Below are 18,935 nucleotides of genomic sequence, written 5' to 3'. Positions count from 1 at the left end.
CAGAGCAGGCTCGAGGGGCTATATGGCCTACTCCTGCTCCTATTTCTATGTTCTTATAAATATTACTTGTTTTTAACAAATCCATGCCGATTGTCCTTAATTAACCCGTACATTTCTAAAAGCTAACTAATTTTATTTATGGATACCAAAAGTTTGTCTGCTATTAACATTAGAATAACTCCCTTACAGTTACCTGAATTATCCTTCTCTCCCTTCTTGAACAGATGATGTGGCGATGCCGGTGATGGACTGGGGTTGACAATTGTAAACAATTTTACAACACCAAGTTATATTCCAACAAATTTATTTTAAAATAAATTTGTTGGACTATAACTTGGTGTTGTAAAATTGTTTACAATTCTTGAACAGAGGTGTTACACTGGCTTACCCTAAAGTATTCCAGCATAATTTTCATATCTAAACTGAACTGAAAAATTGTGGTCAGAGCCTCTGCTATCTCAACAACTTGCATTTATATAGTGCTTTTAACATAGAAAAAGTGCCCAAAAGCACTTCACAGAGGTAAACTGAATAGTGGACATTACGCTAAAGATGGAGATATTAGGAGGCAGGACCAAAAGTTTAGTTCAAAAGGTGGGTTTTAAGGAAGGTTTTAAAGGAGGAGAGGGAGGTGCAAATGTTTACAGAGGGAATTACAGATGTGGGGTTAAAGATGGGTCAAAATTCTGGGACTCCTTACCGAACAGCATTGTGAGAGTACTTTCACCATGTGGACTGCAGCCATTCAAGATGAAGACCCACTACCTTCTCAAGGAAAGAACTTGCATTTTTATAACTCCTCTCACTCCAAAAGCACTTCACAGCCTATGAAGTACTAGTCACTGAGTAAGGAGATCTTCATCCTTTAAATCTGTGCTGGATTCAAGATCAGGCCCAGAGATAAAAGGTCCGTATGCTAATTCAGTGCACCGCCCAGTCACCGGTTTCCTATTTTCAAACAACAAACTTTGTGCAATTACAATGGAACAAAAAGCAGTAAAAAAAAAATGAAACGATTCAAAAGGTTTCTTTTGAGTTGATGACTCAAACAGGAAATGGCAAGATTTAACTTCCTTGTGATGTCACAAGGAAATGAAGAAAGATGCATGGAGTAACAGTTCTCCAAACACTTAGGTTAGCTGCTTGATCCTTTATCAATTGTCCACAAATAAAAATGACTATTATATGAAGTGGCCTTTCACATTATATATAATTATTAACATTCTCTTTTAAAAACACTGATGTTGTTTGCATCTATCGGAATAGGAACTACTACAGCTAACCTGAAAGTTTTTGTGAAATATTTGTCTAATTGTAACTACATATATGAATAGACTAAATGCTGCATTGCATTGTACAAGCAAATTCAGTAAAAAAAAAACATATTTATACTGAACAGCATTTGTATGGAGCAGAAGCTTTTTTTTAATTGTCCTTTCATTCTGGGGTAAGTATCAGCCATGATTCAGTTGGTAGCACTCTCGCCTATGAGTCAGAGGCTGTGGTTTCAATTCCCACTCCAAGGACTTGAGCACATGATCTAGGCTGACACTTCAGTACAGTACTGAGGGAGGTGCCATGTTCAGATGAGACATTAAACTGAGGCCCCATCAGCCCTCTCAGGTGGATGTAAAAGATTCCATGGCACTATTTCGAAAAAGAGTAGGGGAGTTCTGGTCAACATTTGTCCTCAACCAACATCATTAAAATAGATTATCTGATCATTATAACATCGCTGTTTGTGGGACCTTGCTGTGCACAAATTGGCCACTGCGATTCCTACATTGCAACAGTGACTACACTTCAAAAGTACTTCATTGACTGTAAAGTGCTTTGGAATGTCCTGAGGCCCTGAAAGGCGCTATATAAAATGCAAGTTCATTCTTTCTTCTGTAATTTTTGTAAGTATATACTGAAGGCATGCGCATGATTTTCTGATATTCACTGGCAACGGATGAGGTCCCTTCTGCCACTGCACACTCAGAAAATTACGCCCTTGTCTGTTTCTGAATACTCAATTCATTTTCTGTTTGTTTGTTTCTAATTTAATTTAGATGTTAATTCTTGTGAACAACAGGCTGCAAAAGATCCATCCCATGGCCTTTTCCTTTCTCCACAATCTCAGAAGGTTATACCTTTCCAAGAATCTAATCAGTAACGTTCCAGAGAACATGCCAAAGACTCTCCTTGAACTCCATATATGTGACAACAAAATAAACTATGTGAAAAAGAAACCCTTTGACGGAATGTCCAACATGTTTGCTCTCGGTATGAAAAGTTCTGAATCTCGCACGTATTCATTTCGTGTGAATGTCTTTGGTTTAATGAGATGCTAATTCATCATTTAGAAAATACATCGTCAATATTAAAGTGTTCCAGAAGATTTAATTTTTAGGAAAGACCCATAAATTAAAGATAATTGCAAATGTCAGTGAATTATGTTACACTTTAACATGAGTGAAAAATCCTGGATTTTCATTTTACTGCCTTGTCGCAAATTTTTAAGCATCTTTTTAAACTCAATCCTCTGCCTCATTGATCAAATTTCTAGTTAAAAAATGTAAAATACTGTTATTAATGTCAATATTATCAGTCATGCCGCCAGTAAAATTGCTTATCCTGTCCATAGAATTAACCCATTCAGATATATGTTGGGGGCATTTTGGACATCTTTCCCTGTTGATCCTCTCACTAGAATGAATCATTCCTAACAGCCTGACAATAGGTTTCGAAGCAGCACTGAAATCTTGGTGACTCTTTTCAAAAAAAAATTATTTTACGTATGTGTTGAAAAAGGTTCTCCATTTATTTTTAGATTTTTAAATCCCCTTCTCTTCATCTTGGCCTGGTTCTTGCAGTACTGCATGATTACTTTTACAGTGAACTTGAAGGTTTTCACCACTTATCTTAAGTAGACTCCATCTACTGCTTTATTCTGCCTGTGTTGGGGGTGGGTGCTGGTGGGTCATTTTTGTTGGGCAAGTGGCTTGTGGTGGTTAAGGCAGTCATTCTCATGATTACAACTAATTCTTGCTTAGATACTTTTTTTCTGAAGTATTTGTGTTGCCTTGCTGGTTGATTTGGCAAGTAAAGTTTTTTTCCCCTTCAAAGTGTCGTTCAATTTGCAACCTGAGAAATATGCTTCAATATGTTTTTCTTCTATTGACACATTTTAACTTGTAGGAATTTGATTTGGTCCATGTTGGTTTACATAACGGTTCGTTCAGTCCCGCACGAAGTTGATAATCTCTCAGCTAGCTGCTGGGGTGTCAGAGTCAGACAGAAATGAATAGGTCGATCGCAAGGATTACTACTGATTTATAAGATCAGGTACTCCATGAAATCCTGTGGCTCCAGTCCTAATGGAACCATTGAATAGTCATCAATGGAATGCACCCAACTAGCTTGTATAATGTTAATTGTAATTTTAGATTGATATCTTAGAAATTCTGGACAGTTATGTTCTTGATCACCTACCTCGCTTCAGAAATAAAATGATTTGGATTGAACTCATGATTGTGCGAATTGCACCTAGTCTATTGGAAAGAAGGGGCTCAGTATGCTGCATTATATTTTCTCAAAAAGCATATGGAAGCCAAGGTTTTATAAGCAATGCTAAATCTATAAAAATTGTGTCCAGTTTTGCATGCCCTGCTTTAAGAAGGATGTTAAGTCCCTGGAGAGGATACAGAAGAACTCCCTTCCTAACAGCACTGTGGGAGAACCTTCACCACACGGACTGCAGCGGTTCAAGAAGGCGGCTCACCACCACCTTCTCAAGGGCAATTAGGGATGGGCAATAAATGCCAGCCTCGCCAGCGACGCCCACATCCCATGAACCAATAATAAAAAAAAGAGATTTATTATGATCAGATCAGGGATGAGAGGCTTTAGTTGTGAAGAAAGGCTAGAGAAACTGGGGTTCTTTTCCTTAGAGCAGAGAAGTGTAAGAGGAAATCTGATTGAATTGTTCAAATTTGAGGTAAATAGGTCACTGGTCACTGATTGGTAAATCAGTAACTGGAGGGCATAAATGGAGACTGTTTTATTATGCAGAGAGTTGTTAAGGCGTGGAATGCACTACCAGAAATACTGTTGGAAGGAGAATCTAAATTAGCTTTTAAAAGGGAAGTTGATAGATATTTGAAAAAGAAAACATTTCAAAGGGTAAGGGGAATGCAAGCAAGTGTTTCCCTCTTTCAGAGAGCCAGCACAGGCAAAATGGCCCAGGTGGTCGTCTGCTGAGCTGTAAAATTCAAAGTGGTATTTGAAATAGTTTCAAAACTTTTTAAAAAAACATTTCCAATGAAAAGCTTTTCTTTCCTAACAAATGTTTCCAACCCATACAGAATTGAGTAGAAATCCACTGATGCCAAAAGGGGTTGCAAAAGGGGCCTTTCAAGGGTTGAAAACGCTGTCATATCTTCGGATTACTGAGACAGGACTTTCTGAAATTCCGAAAGGTGAGGTCTGTTGGATATCTCACTGCTCAGACTAATCAGTAATATTTTAAAAGTAAATTGGTCAATGGACCAAGAGTTGACTATTTCCAATTACATGATTGAATTAAATCTTTCATATTTAAAACTCTTACTTTTAACTACTGTCTTACTTTTAACTAATGTAAGAGAAGGGCACTGTGTAAGTCATTAATTAACTCTTAATATGCTCTCGCTCCTCACTTTGACTTGTTTTCAAGACCTGCCAAGTTCAATATCAGAGATACACCTTGACCGGAATAAAATTATCAAAGTGGAAGTGGACGATTTCAAAAACCTCAACACTTTGGTCAGGTACAGTATACATCATCTCTGAAATGCAACGTTTGAAAACTATTTCTGCAGATGCTGGAAATCTGAAATAAAAACAGAAAATGCTGGAAACACTCAGCAGGTCAGACAGCATCCGTGGAGAGAGAATCAGAGTTAACATTTCGGGCCGATAACCTTTCATCAGAATTTAACCCCTTGAGAGCTATTTTCTTTCTACATTAAAATTAATACTAGTGGCTAATTAGCTCCTTTGCATATTTCTTTCTACATTAAAATTAATACTAGCAAGCAAGTGGCTCATTTGCATATTTCTTCAAACAATCTTTAAAAGAAATGGAAAGATAACCAGTCATTTGGAATGTACAGGGAAACTCTGAAGTAGTACATTTTGGTAGGAAGAATGAGACGAGGCAGTATAAACTGAATGGTACAATTTTAAAGGGGGTGCACATACATAAATCTTTGAAGGTGGCAGGACAAGTTGAGAAGGCTGTTAAAAAAGCATATGGGATCCTGGGCTTTATTAATAGAGGCATAGAGTACAAAAGCAAGGAAGTTATGCTAAACCATTATAATGTGGAGATGCCGGTGATGGACTGGGGTTGACAAAAGTAAGGAATCTTACAACACCAGGTTATAGTCCAACTGTTTTATTTGAAAATCACAAGCTTTCGGAGGCTTTCTCCTTCGTCAGGTGAGCAAGTGTGGGATTCCATGGAAGGTTACCGCATTTATAGTCAGAGAACAATAACTGGTGATTACAGATAATCTTTCCAACTGCCCGTTGTCAAGGCAATCAAAGTGTTCAGACAGAGTGATGTTACCTACAGGACCACCGAATACACAAACGGCCATAACAAAAGACAGAGAGAGAGAGAGAGAGAGAGAAACATCCGAAAGGAAGAGAAAGACAGAGAATGGCCCGTTATATAAAAAACAGATAACTTTTTTTCGCTGGTGGGGTTACGTGTAGCGTGACATGAACCCAAGATCCCGGTTGAGGCCGTCCTCATGGGTGCGGAACTTGGCTATCAATTTCTGTTCGATTTTGCGTTGTCGTGTGTCTCGAAGGCCGCCTTGGAGAACGCTTACCCGAAGATCGGTGGCTGAATGTCCTTGACTGCTGAAGTGTTCCCCGACTGGGAGGGAACCCTCCTGTCTGGCGATTGTTGCGCAGTGTCTGTTTATCCGTTGTCGCAGTGTCTGCATGGTCTCGCCAATGTACCATGCTCCGGGGCATCCTTTCCTGCAACATATGAGGTAGACAACGTTGCCGAGTCACAGGAGTATGAACCATGTACCTGGTGGGTGGTGTCCTCTCGTGTGATGGTGGTGTCTGTGTCGATGATCTGGCATGTCTTGCAGAGGTTGCCGTGGCAGGGTTGTGTGGTGTCGTGGACGCTGTTCTCCTGAAAGCTGGGTAATTTGCTGCAAACGATGGTCTGTTTGAGGTTGGGTGGCTGTTTGAAGGCGAGTAGTAGAGGTATGGGGATGGCCATAGCGAGGTGTTCGTCGTCATTGATGACATGTTGAAGGCTGCGGAGAACATGGCGTAGTTTCTCCGCTCCGGGGAAGAACTGGACGATGAAGGGTACTCTGTTGGTTGCGTCCCATGTTAGTCTTCTGAGGAGGTCTATGTGATTTTTCGCTGTGGCCCGTCGGAACTGTCGATCGACGAGTCGAGCGTCATATCCCGTTCATACGAGGGCGTCTTTCAGCGTCTGTAGGTGTCCGTCGCGTTCCTCCTCGTCTGAGCAGATCCTGTGTATTCGCAGGGCCTGTCCATAGGGGATGGCCTCTTTGACGTGGTTAGGGTGGGAGCTGGAAAAGTGGAGCATCGTGAGGTTGTCTGTGGGCTTGCGGTAGAGTGAGGTGCTGAGGTGCCCGTCTTTGATGGAGATTCGTGTGTCCAAGAAAGAAACTGATTCTGAGGAGTAGTCCATGGTGAGCTTGATGGTGGGATGGAACTTGTTGATGTTATCGTGTAGTCTCTTCAGTGATTCTTCGCCATGGGGCCATAGGAAGAAAATATCGTCTATGTATCTGGTGTATAGTGTTGGTTGGAGGTCCTGTGCAGTGAAGAGGTCCTGCTCGAACTTGTGCATGAAAATGTTGGCGTATTGGGGTGCGAATTTGGAGCCCATGGCTGTTCCGTGTGTTTGGGTAAAGAACTGGTTGTCGAAGGTGAAGACATTGTGATCCAGGATGAAGCAGATGAGTTGTAGGATGGCGTCTGGGGATTGGCTGTTGTTGGTGTTGAGTACTGAGGCTGTTGCAGCGATGCCGTCATCGTGGGGGATACTGGTGTAGAGTGCTGAGACGTCCATTGTGGTGAGAAGTGTTCCTGGTTCAACTGGTCCGTGGGTGCTTAGTTTTTGTAGGAAGTCTGTAGTGTCGTGACAGAAGCTGGGGGTTCCCTGTACGATGGGTTTCAGGATGCCCTCGATGTATCCAGAGAGGTTCTCACACAGGGTTCCGTTGCCTGATACGATAGGACGTCCGGGTGTGTTGGCTTTGTGTATCTTTGGGAGGCAGTAGAAGTCTCCCACGCGGGGAGTACGTGGGATGACAGCGTGTAGGATGCTTTGAAGTTCTGGATCGAAGGTCTTGATCAGTTTGTTGAGCTGGTGGGTGTGTTCCTTGGTCGGATCTGCGGGTAACCGTCTGTAGTGTTCCTGGTTGTCCAGTTGTCGGTATGCTTCTTTGCAATAGTCCGTTCTGTTCTGTATGACGATGGCTCCTCCTTTGTCCACTGGTTTGATGACGATGTTGCGGTTGGTCTTGAGAGCATCGATGGTGTTGCGTTGAGCTCGGGTGACATTCTGGACTGTCTTGTGAGTGCGGCTGATGAATCTGCCATTGACGCATTTCCTGACAGCTTGAGCATACATGTCAAGCTTAGGGCAGCGACCCTCCAGAGGAATCCAGTTTGACTCTTTCTTCTTCGGTTGCTGTACCGCGGATCCCTCTGTCTGCTGTTCCGGATCGTTGATTGTCTCATTGGGTTCACTGCTGAAATCTTGGGATTTGTGGAAGAATTCCCGGAGTCTCATTCTCCTGATGAATTCCTCTGTGTCCGCCATGAGACCAATGGGGTCCATTTTGGTGGTGGGGCAGAAATTGAGCCCTCAGCTGAGAACTTCGATTTCGTCTGGTTGAAGGGTGTGGTCGGATAAATTGACGATAGACTTCCCTGTGGTTGCAACCATGGTACCGGGGGAGGCTTGGTTGATGCTGGTGGTGATGCCGAGTTTCTCAAGGTTCCTGCTCTTGGTTTTCATGTATGCGGCGTAGTTCCGTTGCCTCGTCTGTTTGACGGTGTCTCGTAGCTGGTCTGCTGTGTTCTGAGTACAGGTTGAGAGTATGGACTCTATCTTGGTTTCAAGGTTGCGGCGTCTGCTGTAGAGTTGGTGTACGAGATGGTTGCGGAGTGTGCGAGAGGTACGACGGCAGAGTCTCTCACTCCTCGCCTCTCACACCTCCACTACTCGCCTTCAAACAGCCACCTAACCTCAAACAGACCATCGCTCGCAGCAAATTACCCAGCTTTCAGGAGAACAGCGTCCACGACACCACACAACCCTGCCACGGCAACCTCTGCAAGACATGCCAGATCATCGACACAGACACCACCATCACACGAGAGGACACTACCCACCAGGTACATGGTTCATACTCCTGTGACTCGGCCAACGTTGTCTACCTCATATGTTGCAGGAAAGGATGCCCCGGAGCATGGTACATTGGCGAGACCATGCAGACACTGCGACAATGGATGAACGGACACCGCGCAACAATTGCCAGACAGGAGGGTTCCCTCCCAGTTGGGGAACACTTCAGTAGTCAAGGACATTCAGCCACCGATCTTCGGGTAAGCGTTCTCCAAGGCGGCCTTCAAGACACACGACAACGCTAAATCGTCGAACAGAAATTGATAGCTAAGTTCCGCACCCATGAGGACGGCCTCAACCGGGATCTTGGGTTCATGTCACTCTACACGTAACCCCACCAGCGAAAAAAAGTTATCTGTTTTTAACACAACGGGTCATTCTCTGTCTTTCTCTTCCTTTTGGATGTTTCTCTCTCTCTCTCTGTCTGTCTTTTGTTATGGCCGTTTGTGTATTCGGTGGTCCTGTAGGTAACATCACTCTGTCTGAACACTTTGATTGCCTTGACAACGGGCAGTTGGAAAGATTATCTGTAATCACCAAGTATTGTTCTCTGACTATAAATGCGGTAACCTTCCATGGAATCCCACACTTGCTCACCAAACCTTTATAAAACACTGGTTAAGCCTCAGCTGCAGTATTGTGTCCAATTCTGGGCACCACCCTTTAGGAAAAATGTTAAGGCCTTAGAGAGGGTGCAGAAGGGATTTATTAGAATGGTATCAGGGATAAGGGACTTCAGTTATGTGGCGAGACTGGAGAAGCTGGGGTTGTTCTCCTTAGAACAGAGAAGGTTAAGGGGAGAGTTGATGGTGGTTTCAAAATCATGAACGGTTTTGACAAAGTAAAGAAGGAGAAACAGTTTCCAGTGGCAGAAGGATCGATAACTAAAGGATACAGATTTAAGGTAATTGGCAAAAGAGCCAGAGGCGACGTGAGGAAACATTTTTTTACGCAGCGAGTTGTTATGATCTGGAAAGGGTGGTGGAAGCAGATTCAATAGTAACTTTCAAAAGGGAATTAGATAAATACTTGAAGGGAAAACATTTACAGGGCAACGGTGAAAGAGCAGGGGGATGGGACTAATTGGATAGCTCTTTCAAAGAGCCGACCCAGGCACGATGAGTTGAATGACGAGCTCCTGCGCTGTACCAGCTATGATACTATGACAACCAGTCATTTGGAATGTACAGAGAAACTCCCCCACAAATGGAACATACCTTAAAGAAGGAGCAATCACACTCAAAAACAAAAAAAATAGCTGCACATTTCTTCCCAGGTTCCAACTTGCAGCCTGGAGTGCAATTAAACTCTGATCTCCCCTTTCACAATTCCCTCACCAAACAGTTAAACTCAAGTTTTCGTAATGTGTCTCTGCTCATATTTACAAAGAAAAATCGAGGTACCAGTGCAAAAGTTGGGCACCATTTCTAGAGATAGTGAAATATTTACTTGCGTCTACTCTTCTGTTCTTTTCAGCTTTAGTCATGCTGTCAGAGAGCTATGAAAAGATCTAGCAGTACGATTAATAGCTGAGGTTTACCCAGTCAGCTATAGAATGTTTCAGGCATGTGTTCCAGTCCATTCTGATGGTTTGACAAATTAAAAAATAATTAGAATGATCAGGCATCCCAAAAGGAAATTCCTGAAATTGATTGCACTGTTTGTCCCAACTTGGGATGTTCACTTCTCCTGAATTTCGCAGTAATTATATAACAATTTCTAAATATTAGTCTGAGGTGCACTTTTTTTGCCCATTCTCCTTTGCTTCTTTCATGGGGTGTGGTTTCATGAGTCCCAGCGGCCCTCTGATACTGCGCCTGGGGCATTCCTCATGTGTGAGCCCGAACATGTTATGTAAGGACAGAACTTGGATGTTCGGCAGTGGTTCTTTTCCCAGCGAATAGTGGGCCTGCGGAACAGGTTGCCAGCTAATATGGTGAACGCTGATTCGCTGTATTCCTACAAGCGAGAGCTGGGCCTGTTTCTGGCTGGGGCAGAGATCACCTCGTATAAGAGTTAAGTATCCCGTTACTTAAATCGGGGCCAATGTGATGTCCTGGACTAGTTTTGACCGCTTAAAGGTGGGGGGGCGGGGGGTGCTGGAGAGGAATTTTCCAGTTCTGTTTTTCTCTAATTGGCCTGGCCTTTTTATCTGGTTTACTGCTTCTTGCAGGAGATTACATGGTGGGTGGGGAGTGTATGCACCGTGATGCACCAGGCACCACAACTGTATGGGACAGTAGGTCTTTACCTGTCCGTCATTTTCATATGTTCATAGAGAGTAAGTATTAGCAAACTGTACAACCGTGGAAGGCATTACAGTCTAGCCTGATCCTGTATCGCACCCACTTTTCAATGTGTGCCAATCAGGATTGGCAGCCCTATCTGTCCTTTGTCCCCCACCCTAGTCCTGAGATAAAGCATTTATCAACTGAGTGATTGATAGAAGGAACCCTGGACGAATGCTGTTTAGAAGTGTGCATGTGGATTTGAGGTAAACACATTGGCTCTGAAAATCTATGGTGGAGTGCATCACGGCACAAGTGCCAAGCTGTGCTCTCTGGGAATCTCTACCGCTCACCTTGGTGGACTTTCCAAGGTCGGGCATAGGTTCCTTAATTTGCTTACCTATGGTATATGCCTGCACCAGTGGCGCTCATCCAGGGCGCCAACCATACTGAGAAGGCTGATGGTTGTGGGATAAATGGAATTACTGGGATTCCCCCTGAAGGAACATTAATATTCCACCAGTGGTCCCTTTTGTTATGAGACAGCATTGAAACTTTTTTTTAAACTGAGCTTCCCCTTAAGGGGTCCAGACCCCGATCCTGCCTGGACCCTTAAGTGGGCCCCATTTCCATGTAGGGATGCCTGGTCTACCAAGTATACCCCAAACATTCACCCCCTTCGCCACCGGCGCACAGTGGCTGCAGTGTGCACCATCCACAGGATGCACTGCAAAAACTCACCAAGGCTTCTTCGACAGAACCTCCCGAACCCGCGACCTCTACCACCTAGAAGGACAAGGGCAGCAGGTACATGGGAACACCACCACCTTACACGTTCCCCTTCAAGTCACACACCATCCTGACTTGGAAATATATCGCCGTTCCTTCATCGTCGCTGGGTCAAAATCCTGGAACTCCCTTCATAACAGCACTGTGGGAGAACCTTCACCACACGGACTGCAGTGGTTCAAGAAGGCGGCTCACCACCACCTTCTGAAGAGCAATTAGGGATGGGCAATAAATGCCGGCCTCGCCAGCGATGCCCACATCCCACGAACTAATTAAAAAAAACCTCCACCAATGCTACGCCTGGTACAATTAAAGACGGGAATGCAAGGAACTCCCAACATAGGAAGTCCCATCCACTCCTACATCAATGGCCTTTTGTGGGGTGGGTGATTGGTCCATCCCCTTAATACCATTCAAGATACTCAGACTTAAGACCAGGTCCTAGCCTAATTTCTGATTCTTAGGGTGCTCCCACGGAAGTTACAGTGGGAGTACATTGGAATGGTCATGGATGTTCATTGTGCCTTTTTTTTCTAAATCTCACTAACATCAATAGGATATAACATCAACTATAACTTGCATTTATGTGGTGCCTTTAACGTGGTAAAAATGTCCCAAGACGCTTCACATGCACGTAATCAGACAAAAAAATTGATATACATATCTGAAAGGATGTAAATTGTTTCGAAGAGACTGTATTGGGAGAAAAGGAGGTGGCGCGGCAGTATATATAAACTCCAGCATTGAGGCGCAAGTGAGAGAGAATATAAAAAACAAAACAGCAGACACAGAATCACTTTGGGTTGAATTAATAGCTGGCATCTGAGGTAAACTATTACTGGAGGAATGCTATAGGACCCCAGATCAGGTGAAAGCCTTGATCTGGAATTGTGGGATGAGATAAAGAAGACAACTAGTAAGGGACCAAGTATAATAGTTGGAGATTGCAACTTACTAGAAATTGACAGGGACAATAATGTTGATTGCCATGATTAGTCAACAACTCCATTATCATTGTATCATGCGACTACCAGGATGGTATAAGGTGAACTAGATGGACATTGGCCTTTTTTATGTTCCTATGTAACTTTAGTTCTTCATCTCCCACTTAATGAATGCTTGGGAGTTGGGGGTTACATAATTTTCTAGTGACAGTGTGTGCTGCAGGGATAGAACAAGAAAAGAGAAATTGAAGTGAATAGTAGATGGAGATGGTTGACATGGAGCTCCCAAAATGTTTCCATTAAGCAGCTGAGCCGCACAGGCCAGGAAGATCCCGGGTTTGATGTCCATTCTGTGCTGAGTTATCTGATTCAGCTGGGGTGGTTGGTGCTAGAGACACTGGAGGTGTCCTTACCACATCTGGATTAGGAGGGGAAAATTGGCCAGGATTCCCATTCCTGATCTTCATCCGGCCACTCCTGACGGAAGTGTGTACATGTGGATATCGGGTAAAGGCAGGACCATGATCAGCTGTGATACTCATTGTATCTGGATTCACAAATGAAAAGTGGCTATGTGGATGAAGTACTGGAGTGCAACTACTGGCTATGAAGCCATACTCCAGCAAAGAGTCAGTGCCTTGGGGAGGGGGGGTGAAATATGAGGTAAGGCATGTGCAGTTCAGTATTAACAGTGCTCTGTTGTTTTCCAATCATGATGAGGTTTGCTGTATTATCACAGCAGATGTTAACAGAGGGAACTAGGCTTAATGCAGATGTTGGGATCCATTCATTTTTGACACGCAAAGTTGTGATTTTGCTGAGCCAAGATTGACATGGTGAAAAAAGCAGATGTTCTCCAGAAAATCACTATTATACATGTGGGAGGTTCTGTACACGCACAGCTGTGATCTGGAAATTTTTTCCAAGTTCAAGAGGTCAACCATCGGCAGCAGTTATGCACGCACCAAGCTCCAAATACAAAACAAATATGATCTTATTTAAATTCAGCTGCTCAGAATTTGGCTTGGCCCCAGAATTCTTTGGATTTGGCACTTTGGATTATACGGGGGTCAACATTCCTGAAGTCCCTCTCTGCTGGTGTAAGTGCAGCAGAGTTGAACTCCCGGCCGCTCCCATACACACTGATTGTGCCCTTTCAGGCACTAGCGGCCCATCCCAACCATGAAGTTGACCTTCCCAGGTCCTGGGGACAGGGTCAACTTCATGGTTGGGATAGGCCGCTAGTGCCTGAAAGGGCACAATCGGTGACACTGACCCCGACAGAGGCCTGCAAAATTGAAGCCCACTCCATGCCATTTCAAGGGTGGAAGAGAGTCCCGGAAAAGGAGACTTTTGCTTTTCTTCGGCTCCCAATGAAGCCGGTAAGGCTTCCCCTGAAGATAACCAATCCTCTTTGGGTTGGTTATCTTTGCTTGGAAAAGGTTTGTGGCCTTTCAGCCAGCCTTTGTGGAACCCACAACAGCTTTCAGCTGCGTGAGTTCCCAATGAGGCCTTATGAGGGCGTCCTGGACGAAATTTCCCATGGTCCCCCAGACATGCCCCCATGATGTAAGGGCAGGTAGGAGGTCCGCCCACACCTCCCCACCAAAATTTAAAGGGGCACAGTGCAGTCGCAGAAAAACCAGGTTCCATCACATTCCTTATCAGAAGTATTCTTTTCCATTCTACCCCAACCCAGGAATTTGGGGCCCTATATCATTAGGTGAATGTTCCATTCAGTTTAATGGCAGGATGTTGGGGTCACTTTGCAGGGATGGACTAGCTCCCCTGAAAGACCACAGGATTCTTTAGGATTCCCATGGATAAAGGGGAGCGCTGATAATACAGTGCTATGGAACCATTCACAGGGGTACTCCCAATTTCCCATATGGCCAATCTGCCCCCTCACTTTTTGTACGAGAGTTCTGTTCAGTTTTAGCAGCATTATATTGCTCAGAGCTCCTTATAGTTCTCATATTTTCTTTTTACTATTTGCAGGTTAAGGCTGAGTTCCAACAAAATCAGATATTTTGCTAATAAGACTCTCAGTCACATGCCAAAGCTCCAGGATCTCCACTTGGACAACAACAGATTGTTTGCCATTCCTCCAGGCTTACCCCAGCACAAAAACATCATGGTAAGGTGCTGACGTACAGGAGAAGAAATGGGTGATGTTAGTATGTGAAACCAGTCGTTACCTTACGTTGAAATGAGACAGTGAGGGAAATGAGGTCTTGATACATTGGCTCTTCTGTCCGCTTATGGAAGATTGAAAAGATGGAAAGAAACTGGCTGTCTCCTTCTAAACAGAAAACTAATTTGTTAACACGACTTGTCATTCTCAGAGACAGATTTCTTGACTGGGTTAAAGCTCCTGTCTGCCGCTGTGATCAAGTAAGATTGGGCTTAGATGGGGTGACCTGCGTGCAGTTGCTTTTTCAATCTTGGAATCTTAATAGGTTGGGAACTGGTCAGTATTTTCATGGGAGAACCTCTGGGACCATCAAACCCTATAGCTTCTTATGAGAACATTTAAATTGAATTCTTTAGTACCACAGTCATCGAGGAGAGTAACACAATCATTTTAATGGATGATTGCAGGACTTGGATACAACAAATTAATAAATAATTGTTAAACGTTTGATTTTCAGAAGGACTAGTGGGGGGAAGGCAAATTCTTCCCAGGGTCTATGCCATGGCGATCGCGGAAAGTGGCGGTAACACAGGGGGGAAAGAAAGAATATCCGCCGGGCACCTGGGCCCTTTTGCACACGGAGGGCGGAGAAGGGGTGGGCAGCAGCAATCCTGATGGGGGTTGGGAGGAGGGCAATCCCAGTCATGAGGAGGCAGTGGGCCTCACCATCACATTTTCATATCATTTCTGCCGTGGTTCCACACGATTTCGGGTGGGATCGCGGAGGAAATTCCCTCCTCAGGTCTCAAGAACTTTGGTTCACAGCTGCTCCAAAGGTTTAGTTGGTGACTGAATGATTCAGTATGGAACTAAACTAAACAGGCCTGGAAGATCCTTGAGCTATGTGGCATTAGTTGATCTCAGCCAGGGCAGTTCTAAGGGTGCTACAATTTGTCTCGGCATCTGTGGGCTAAAGGAAGAGGAAATATCGGCCAAAGATCCCACCCCCCGATTGCTAGCCAATGATTCCTGCTGGAAAGCCTCATCATGCTGAATAGCCTGCAGACATTATGTAGGCTCATTGGTCAAGAATGACCACTTAGGTAGGATACAAGAGGGAAAGCAGGGCCTGTGGAACCATGTCCCAGCCTTTAGGAGAGGATGGAAAAAACTGAAGAAGAAAACCTTTGATTGCATTGCCCAAAAACACAAACAAAAAATGAATGACTTCAGGCAAAGTTGGGAAAACAAGAATTTTAAGGTGATTACTGACTTGTTTGTTGCTCCTGACTCACTTGCGAAGTTTGTGACAAGAAATATCAGTAATATTGAAAATCAGCTCACTTCCCTGGTGTACTTAGAAACATAAAAACAGGCCTGTTCTGCCATTCAATTAGATCATGGCCGTTCTGTATCTCAACACTTTATCCCTTGATACTCTTACCCAACAAAAATCTATCGATCTCAGACTTAAAAATTTCAATTGACCCAGCATCCACAGCCTTTTGGGGGATTGAGTTCCAGATTTCCACTACCCTTTGTTTGTAAAAGTGCTTCCTGATTTCACTCCTATATGGAATGTCAAGATTATGCCCCCTTGTTCTGGATTCCTTCACCAGAGTAAATGGTTTCTCTGTAGCTACCCTTTATCATTTTAAAGACTTTAATTAGATCACCCCTTAGCCTTCTAAACTCAAGGGAATACAAACCAAATTACAACATGTCCTCATAATGTGACTCTATAAGCCCTGGTGAATCTGCGTTGTACCCCTCCAAGGCCAATATATCTTTCCTGAGGTTCAGTGCCCAAAACTGAGCGCAGTACTCCAGATGGGGTTTGACCAAGGCTTTATGCAACTGAATTATCAGTTCCTTACTTTTTTAAGATCACCCCTCAACCTTCTAAATTCGAGGGAATACAAGCCAAGTTTATGCCCTGGTATCATTCTGCTTTCCCAGGGTTTTCCACCAAGTGAACTGATTGAAGGAGAGGATGAAAAATGTCACCCGTGTAGATTGCTGTCAGCCGTGCTGTTTTGTTGGAAAATCCAGACTATAACCTTGCCTTTTCAACACATAAAAAATACTTCTCTTCGGCTTCAAAACTTCCTGGAATCTCTTGCCTCATGAACAAAACAGATAATCGTTATTTTCCTTTTTATAGGAATCAAAAATCTGTGGAAAGTTTCATAACATAGGTATAACGTTTTATAGCACAACTACAGACTACAAGCTGGCCACAATAAATGCCTCGAATGAATGATGGCATCCGGATGATGAAAACATTCACTATCCCAAGCTGGATTTCTTCATCATATCGTTCGAGCCACTTGGCAGTGGATGTTGCTTGTGAATAAATGATTTGCCTTCCTCTTCCAAAGTTCATTCAGCCGACATTAATTAATCCATCTAAGGAGATCCTAACAGCCCCCCGTTGTGGTATCCAATTGTTTCTTAAATGATTCCATTGCTCGTGCCTCCATTACTCTGTCTGGAAGTTTATTCTACAAATTGATCACTTTATGTGTGCAGAAGAATTTCTTGATTCATTCCTAAAATTACCTTAAGTTATTTTAAACCTGTGACTCATCATTCTACTCCCACAGTTTGAAGTAATATTCTGGGTTAACTTTTCCTATACTTTTTTAACAAAACCTCTAGAAGATTACCTTTCAGGTGCTTCCTTTCCAGCCTGAAAAACCAAAGTTCCTTTAGTCTTTCCTTGTAACTCAGACCCCTGACACTGGACATCTGCCCTTGTGGCATTGCCTCCGGTGCTTGAATGTGTGTCTCATTACTTGACGACCAGAACTCAACGCGACATTCAAGATGGGGTCTGACCAGAGCGCACTACAGTTTGATCATCTCCTCCCCTGACTTGTATGCTACTGTTTTGGTTATGTAGTTCAGCATAGTATTAGCTTTGTTAATTACTACTCTGCCTTGGTTGCACATGGTTAGTGTCAAGTCTATTAAGACTTCTTGGACGTTCAGCTTCGTCCTCAGTTATTTCAACAACATTTGTGGAATATGCATGTGGTCAAGTTTTCCATCCTATGTGTAGCACTTTACACTTGATGTGCTTACACTTGATTATACTGACAAAGTACAGTGAAAGGATTGTCACTTTATTTCACAACCCCTACAAATGCAATTAACACTGAGCTCTGCTTTTACGTATTTTGTTGGAAGTAACATGTTATGTTCAGAATTCATTGTTTTTTTTTCTGATACCAATTGCAGGCTCTCTATCTCAATGACAACCAGATAGCTCATATAAAAGACAGCGACTTTTGCCCTAAGATTGATGATCCAAAGAAGAGCTCATACAGCAGGATCAGCCTGTATGGGAATCCTATTCCATACTGGGAAATTGAACCTGGAGTCTTCCGCTGTGCTTTAGACTGGATATTTATCCAACTGGAGCGACCCAACTAAGGCCTCGTTATCAATATAACGCAATTGACTGAACCTGGTGCCAGATACCAAACTCCAGACCATTTACTTCCATCTGTACAGTCGACTTCCTTAAATGAACTGCTGAATAGTGAATATATTTGCTGAGTGAATATAAAGTAAAAAAAATAGCAGCAACATTTTCTTTCTACACTCACTACATTCACTCTGCTACTACTTTAAGTGGGTGTTTTTTCCACCTTTTTTTTATACGTTTGCCATTTCTTGAGCCAAAACTATACACAGGCATGTTCTGCGTCATGTACTGCAATATGCACAAATAACATGAGTTCATAAGAGAACAGGTCTCGATCAAGCTTTTCATTGCAGTTTGCATAATAAAAATGTAACAATGTTCAAATTGATATATTGATATTATTTGGTGGTAAACAGTCTATTCAATGTACCAGAAGCCACGCGTTTATTTAGTTATCAGTAACATTCCTTAAGTGGCAACACTAGGTGCACGACGCTCCAGAATTTCTCGGGATGTACGGACTGGGGCAGCAGCGATGCATGCAAGAGCATTGCTACAATGCAGATTCTGGGCCGATGATAACAGCTGACTCTTGTATGGTACTGCATGCTCCTATGCGGGAAAGTTGTAAGTGCCAAAGATTTGAATAAAATCAAATGAATTTATACAGCATTTTGGCACCGTTGAATGTAAAGTAATGTATAAGTGCTGAAGATGGTGAAAAGGAGGGGTTATTTCCTCATGCTTGGAATCAGTAGAATAAAGTACAACTGAAGACAGTAAAATCTGCTGAATTATCTAAGCAGAGCTGGATGGGTTCTTGAATACGAAGGAGTTAAGAGGTAGGAACAAGATGAGGAAATTATAAATGGGCCGGAATTTGCTGGAGCAGGGCATCTCACGGCGTGCCTGTTTAGCTAGACTCTTTCCTGCACCCTTCATAGAATCATAGAATGGTTACTAT

The 18,935-nt window shown here is 43.3% G+C and overlaps 1 protein-coding gene across 1 annotated transcript in view; it reads left to right on the top strand.

The window, feature by feature from the left end:
- Positions 1-18,636, top strand: part of LOC137344723 (decorin-like) — a 47,887-nt gene extending 29,251 nt beyond the window's left edge. Inside the window, exons 4-8 of the mRNA XM_068007855.1 lie at positions 2,055-2,268; positions 4,350-4,463; positions 4,700-4,793; positions 14,403-14,541; positions 17,782-18,636. Coding sequence (XP_067863956.1) covers positions 2,055-2,268; positions 4,350-4,463; positions 4,700-4,793; positions 14,403-14,541; positions 17,782-17,976 — 756 coding nt within the window. The 3' untranslated portion in view covers positions 17,977-18,636. The remainder of the gene's footprint in view (positions 1-2,054; positions 2,269-4,349; positions 4,464-4,699; positions 4,794-14,402; positions 14,542-17,781) is intronic.
- Positions 18,637-18,935: the final 299 nt, after the last annotated feature.

Source organism: Heptranchias perlo, chromosome 27 (assembly GCF_035084215.1).
Source record: "Heptranchias perlo isolate sHepPer1 chromosome 27, sHepPer1.hap1, whole genome shotgun sequence".
In the NCBI taxonomy this organism is placed as follows: Eukaryota; Metazoa; Chordata; class Chondrichthyes; order Hexanchiformes; family Hexanchidae; genus Heptranchias; species Heptranchias perlo.
Note: the sequence above shows the minus strand (reverse complement) of the source record. Positions and strands in the feature narration are given on the sequence as shown.